This window comes from Strigops habroptila, chromosome 14 (assembly GCF_004027225.2).
Source record: "Strigops habroptila isolate Jane chromosome 14, bStrHab1.2.pri, whole genome shotgun sequence".
In the NCBI taxonomy this organism is placed as follows: domain Eukaryota; kingdom Metazoa; phylum Chordata; class Aves; order Psittaciformes; family Psittacidae; genus Strigops; species Strigops habroptila.
The window spans coordinates 2,587,559-2,593,882 of NC_044290.2; the positions used below are offsets into that span (position 1 = coordinate 2,587,559).

The following is a 6,324-nucleotide window of genomic DNA, read 5'->3' on the forward strand; positions in this document are numbered from 1 at the left end:
AATAATAGTAATAATGATAATAAGAACAACAACCATAATAATGGAAATAACGAGGAGAGAGAATCTAAAACTAAAAAGCGGACAGACAAAACCCGGCAGCACTGCACAACACAATTGCTCAGCACCCGCCAACTGATCCCCAGCCTGACCCAAGCAGCGATCGTTCCCTTCCGGGTGACTCCCCCAAGTTTCTATACTGGGCAGGATATGCTCTAGTATGGAATACCCCTTTGGCTAGTTGGGGTCAGGTGTCCTGTCTCTGCTTCCTCTCAGCTATTAGGCAAAACAAGAACTCTATCCCAGCTGAAAGCAGCTGGGATACTTCAGCACTGGGACACTTTACCATTGGGCAGCTTATTTTCCAAAGGGGATGGTGATTTAAACTTTGCTACTGACTGGCCAAGCTCTTCCTTCTGTTTTTCCACTTGCTTTCAACTTTACTTGCTTTGTTGAGTTTTGTTTCTCAGCCTGTGTTGCTTCGTTTGCCTTGGTATCAGGCTGACTTGCCATGTTCAATGGATATTCTCTCCCGTGAGATTGATCTTCAGCATGAGAAGAATGGTGAGCCATCCTATGAAGTCTAGGATCCCTATTTACTATTTTGATACCATGAAGGGGAGGACTTGAGGATCGCTTGGTTCTTTCAGTCTGAGGAGGTGCTTTAAGTGTCATATGAGGTGTGGGAGACACATTGCTTGGAAGGTGCTGGAGCTGAAGCTATAGTAAATGATCCTTGCTGAACACAAAGAGATAGAACCTGAAGGAGGAAAAAATGCAGCATTGATCTGCGTGGCACATCTCCTACCCCGAGATGCTCCTCAGGGTAGGAGCTGGTTGCCTCTCAAAACCAAACTCTAAATAGAAATGTCTTGAAAGTTCACAGATTCAGCCATTTAGCTGAAAATGACCCCAGAATTGCCAATTACCAGCATTAAAATCATGCAGTACCATTACAAAAGACCAAATTCAAATATAATGCAAACTCAGTACTACAAAGGCAATACTGCAAAATCTGGCACTTAGACACAAGTTCTCTTTCCAGCACTAGTTTTTCTGTATATTCCACATGTTCAAGGCAACAAAGCTGCTGAGCATCTGATCTAATTTTCTACACTTTAAAGATGCTTTATTTTGATATCATCAGCTGATGCTTTCGATTATGAATGTAAGACAATACAGTTTAACTGCCATCTTCAGAGGGTGGCATCAAACCAGCCTGGCCTAATGAGGAAACTGATTTTATCTCCAACAATCAGGCTTCCTTCTTCTATAAGAGCAAACGTATTTGGAAGAGCCTGGCTTGCTGTGAGCCACAAAGAAGAGATGGAAGACGAGGGTCACAGGCATCATTTTTGGAGAGAAGTTAAAACCCCAAACATTTGACCTTTTTTTTTTTCTTTTTTTTTTAAACCTTTGAGTGCAGTTCTCGAGGTTTTTAGGTAACAATACTGTTGAGGAACCCCAGATCATCTTGCCTTGCTCTCGTCCTAAAATACCTACACTTGCCTAATATGAGGAAAAAAAAATGTACAGCATTTACCACTAGAGCTTAGTGCTGTGCAAAGGAAAGTGAGACTCAACCATAAAAGTTTCATCAACTCTCCTGCTCACCAGCTGTACTTTAGTCTGTTCCAGCTTCGGCTCCCTTTTTTTTTTTTTTTTTTGGGTGAAGTTCTAACAACTGCTTTTGCTTTGCCACAAATTGCTGCCTTATCAGTTGCTTCTGTGTCAAATTCTCCGGAGCAGCTCCTCTTGCATCTCAGGAGCAGCTGGAGGAGCAGAGGCACCAGAAGCGACAGCCGAGTAGGTGCAGTAGATTCATCTGCCTAAAAACAAAAGCTGCATTTAAAATCCTGACGGAATCAACTAACTCCATCTCGTTCAACTGTGACCATGACCCAGTACTGGAACTTAGTTTGTATAGCAGTTATAAACTGCATTTTTAATGCAAAATATAACTAAAACAATTCATAACTTTTGCCCCACTAGAATTTCCCTGCTGTGATGGTGTGTGTCGTTTCATATGAGCTCATCTGGGCTGCATCAAAAGAAGCGTGACCAGCAGGTCAAAGGAGGTGATCCTGCCCCTCTACTCTGCTCTTGTGAGACCTCACTTGGAGTACTGAATACAGTTCTGGTGTCCTCAACATAAAAAGGACATGGAGCTGTTGGAGCGAGTCCAGAGGAGGCCACGAGGATGACAAGAGGGCTGGAGCACCTCCCGTATGAAGACAGGCTGAGTGAGTTGGGGCTGTTCAGCCTGGAGAACAGAAGCTGCGTAGAGACCTCATAGCAGCTTCCAGTATCTGAAGGGGGTCTATAAGGATGCTGGGGAAGGACTCTTCCTTAGAGACTGTAGTGGTAGGACAAGGGGTAATGGGTTCAAACTTAAACAGGGGAAGTTTAGATTAGATATAAGGAAGAAGTTCTTTACAGTGAGGGTGGTGAAGCACTGGAATGGGTTGCCCAGGGAGGTTGTGGATGCTCTATCCCTGGCGGTGTTCAAGGCCAGGTTGGACAGAGCCTTGGACCACGTGGTTTAGGGCAAGGTGTCCCTGCTCATGGCAGGGGGGTTGGAACTAGATGATCTTAAGGTCCTTTCCAACCCTTACTATTCTATGATTCTATGATTCTATCATCATTCCAAAATCTAGAATACAGTTTTGAAATCTAAACCCCAAACCTATCCAATATTCTGAATTCAGAAAATCCTCTTGCCTCTCTACAATGCTTAGATACTTGGAGCACTGTGTGCACGTCTCGTGTCCCCAGCATAAGAAGGACATGGTACTCTTGGAGCAAGTCCAGAGGAGGACACAAGGATGATAAGGGGCTGGAGCACCTCCCGTACAAAGACAGGCTGAGAACATTGGGGCTGTTCAGCCTGGGGAAGAGAAGCTGCGTGGAGACCAGAGCAGCTTCCAGTGTCTGAAGGCAGCCTATAAGGATGCTGAGGAGTGACTCTTCATCGGGGACTGTAAAGATAGGACAAGGGGTGATGGGTTTAAACTGAAACAGGGGAAGTTCAGGTTAGATATAAGGAAGAAGTTCTTCCCTGTGAGGGTGCTGAGGCCCTGGCACAGCTTGCCCAGAGAAGCTGTGGCTGCCCCGTCCCTGGCAGTGTTCAAGGCCAGCTTGGACAGGGCTTGGAGCAACCTGCTCTAGTGGAAGGTCTCCCTGCCTGTGGCAGGGGCTTGGAACTGGGTGATCTTAAGGTCCTTTCCAACCCAAACCATTCTATGATTCTATGATACTTCACTCTGAAGGTACTCAATTGTCAAAAAGCAGCAGACAAGCAATGACAACTACACATCTCACCATCTATTCACACAGCAGGCATAAAAACTTACCCATTTCTTTAAAAACTTAGCATTTCCACGGCTGCTGGAAGTATTCACGTTTGGGGACAGGGCTTTAACCGGCCAAGCAGGATCAAAGGAGGTGGCTCTGCCATCAAATGCATGCAGTTTCCTCAAAGGAACAACAGCATCCCATGTGGAATATAATTTAAATAAGCTTTTCCTAGTATTTTCATCCACCTAAAACAATCAAACAATTGCATGGCTTCTTCAGTTAGGAGAAAACAACTTCTTGAACTTCCCTGTAGAACTTCACATTTCAGGTGTTTCCTATCAACGGTTTGCCATTTTAACAGATTGCACTGGCCATATAGAATTTATAAGCAGTGCAGGTCATACATCTCTACCCAGGGAACCAGTAACAGAAGCTCAAATGCAGAATTGCTGTTTCAAGGCTCCCAGCCTCTGGCTGTCTTGGAGCAACTCCTCCCTGTTTCCTGGGAGTCCCCAGCCCTGGCAGGGACCCTGAAGCTGTTCTGGCGCAGAGGAACTGCAGACGTACCTTTGAGCTGCTTGTCCCACTGCTGTGCCAGCTCCTGGGACGTGGTTTGTTGCGTGGCCTCCACCTTGTGTGAGAGGTCAAGCAGGTTGATGGAGAACTTCTCCATCTGCTCAATGATGCTGTTCAGAGACCTGTGGAAAGGAGCGAGGGGAGGTTCATACCTCTGGACACACTCCAGCATCTCTGGAGGTAGTGGGTGGGAGAGGGGATGGACCCTCTTGCCACGGCCAGTGACCCATGTGGGGATGCAGCACCAGCCGTCAGTACCTGGTGTGTGAGGCGGGAACCAGTCACTGCATCAACCTCCAGGTCTTTTGTCTGCCTCAGCCGCTGGAGCTGCTCTTCGTAGTCTTTCACCATTGTCTGGACTAATGTCCTGCGGGACACAGGGAAGGAGCCCACCATGGGCTGTTACAAACCAGTGCTCCCTGTGACGGGCACCATGGAAGAAGCTTGGTTGTGGGGCTGAGAACTAGGTCCCAGGAGCTGACCTGGCATGGTGGTCTGTCACGGGGTGTCCCACTGACAGGCACCCATATGTGGTGGTTAGGGGCTTCTCTACCTAAAACTGATTTCTCATTGACCAAAACTATCGGGTCATCAGTGACTCACTGACCAAAATAAAAGGGATTTGGGGAGTTAAAACACTGTGTTCAGGATCTTTCTAAATACAACTTTGCCATCATGTCTCCTGCCAGATCTCCCCATGTCCTCCTGCAACGCAAATTCCTATTCCAAAAGCCACTCAGCTGCCCATAATCCAGTAATTCTGGACTCTGATTTCTCTTTTCACTGTGTCTCCAGACTGTTCCCTGGTTCCTTTGGAAAGACCAGGGCTACCAGCCCCACGGATGTGCTGCTCGTGCTGCTCTCACCTCTGCTGCTCTCGCAGACACTCCAGGTCCCACATGTTCTGCTGCTGCAGCACAGCCACACGCTCCTCGTGCTGCGCCACCAGCTCTGCCCGCGCCTTCTCCGCGTCCTGGCTCTGCGACAGGAGCTGAGCCACCAGCTGCTCATTCTGCTTCTTCACACTCTGCTGCTGCTGCTCATAGGTCTCCTCCAGCACCTTCAGTCGCCTCCTGCTCAGAGAGGTCACAGCAAGGAACGAGTGTTGCTTTCATGGCAATACCCAGCACTCTCCACCCAAAGTGCACAAGGGGATTTAGGAGCACACTGCTGTCGCTGCGTGCATGGGGAAACACGCAGACACCCCACAGTCAGAGCCCTTCAGAGCTGCCTTCCCTCGCAGTTACAGAGATCCCAGACCAAAGCCTTCACTTCTGCCATTCAGCCGGCCCCATTCCTCCATCTCACACATGCAGCTACTCTCTGCAGGACATCTCTTCCATGGACGATGCCTGAAAGGCATAGGACGCCCTAACCCGGAGCCACCTGCACTCGCTGCCTTGTCCTGCAGGGCAGCTGCTGTGAAAGGGGCTGGCTGGCTGCACGCAAAACCCGCCCCGTGTGGGAGAGCCGCTCCCCCGGCACCAGGCCCAGCTGAAAGCATGAGCTGCGGCAGGATTCAGTGGCTTCGCAGGGAGCAAAGACACCTCAAAACCTCCCTCAGCGCGCGGCTGGAAGCGGACAGAGTTCCCGTTTCATACAGAGAACGGGAAACGAGGCCGACGGAGCCCGCGGCGGGCGGAGAGCGGGAGCGCGGGGAGGGCCGGACCGGTACCGCCCCAACCCCGCCTGGAAAACCCTGGCGTCCGCGAGCTCTCCTGTCCTCCCTCCAGCGGCGAGCGGCTCCCGCTGCCCACCCGTGCGGAACCGCGGCTCTCCGGCCCGTGCCTCACCGGCCGCGCCGCTTCAGCAAGGGCGCCGCCATGATGCGCGCCGCCAGCAGGAGAAGGCCCCCGTTACCATAGCGACAGGGGCTGCGCCGCGCAGGGCCTTGGCAGCTGCCATAGCAACGGGGCTGTATTGGCCAGGGCCTGACTAGAAACGTGCCCACAGCCGCAGGGTGACGGGACGGATGTGGGAGAGGATGGAACCTATTTCGTTATTGCCAAGAGAAGTAACTACTTGGCTCGAGAAGAAAGAGTTAAAGAAGAAACAAAGTACATTGTGTGATCAAGCAGAGCAACGCAGCTGGACAAGAGCAGGAGAACAGAAAGATAAGGAACTGGTTAGTTTGGGACTGTCTGTGAAACGACGAAGAATGTTGAAAAAACAAAACTGTAAACTAGGAACTACACATGATGTGCTAAAAATAGCTTGGTATAAAAGATAGAGCAATAGGTGAAAAATAGCTTTTACTAGAATGGTATAAAACCTAGGGCAATGAGCAATAAAATGATTCGCTGCATGAAGATGCTTTGGGGCCGTGTCGTTCATACGCCACAGGACACAGCCCCAGCGTGTGGGGCTAACACCTCCACAGGGTTCAAATGTTATAGGGTGCATTCTTCAGGCTCTCCAGGAATATCCGCTCATGCTCTAAGAATTGCTGGTCCT

General features: G+C 49.6%; 1 protein-coding gene across 2 annotated transcripts; it reads right to left on the minus strand.

Moving 5' to 3' along the window:
* Positions 1–652: 652 nt before the first annotated feature.
* LOC115616483 (fas-binding factor 1 homolog) lies at positions 653–6,033 on the minus strand. Of its 2 annotated transcripts, XM_030505761.1 has the most exons (6): positions 5,664–6,033; positions 4,737–4,943; positions 4,129–4,237; positions 3,862–3,992; positions 3,351–3,539; positions 1,647–1,826 (listed from the first exon to the last, which is right to left on the minus strand). In XM_030505761.1, exons 1-4 carry the CDS (start codon positions 5,693–5,695, stop codon positions 3,972–3,974), a joined length of 369 nt encoding a protein of 122 aa, XP_030361621.1. In that variant the 5' UTR covers positions 5,696–6,033; the 3' UTR covers positions 1,647–1,826; positions 3,351–3,539; positions 3,862–3,971. The 2 variants fall into 2 exon arrangements, 1 of the variants encoding a protein (XP_030361621.1); XR_003994304.1 differs by lacking the exons at positions 4,129–4,237; positions 4,737–4,943; positions 5,664–6,033 and adding an exon at positions 653–757 and having other exon boundaries at positions 1,612–1,826; positions 3,351–4,114.
* Between the last annotated feature and the right edge of the window lie 291 nt (positions 6,034–6,324).

What these genes read in the sequence shown, in the direction of transcription:
- LOC115616483 (XM_030505761.1), bottom strand. Translation starts at nt 5,695, where the DNA reads ATGGCGGCGCCCTTGCTGAAGCGGCGCGGCCG. An exon ending in TTGCTGAAGCGGCGCGGCCG is followed by an intron (nt 4,944 to 5,663) that starts GTGAGGCACGGG and finishes CTCTCTGAGCAG; the next exon opens with GAGGCGACTGAAGGTGCTGG. An exon ending in GTTCCCGCCTCACACACCAG is followed by an intron (nt 3,993 to 4,128) that starts GTACTGACGGCT and finishes TCCTTTCCACAG; the next exon opens with GTCTCTGAACAGCATCATTG.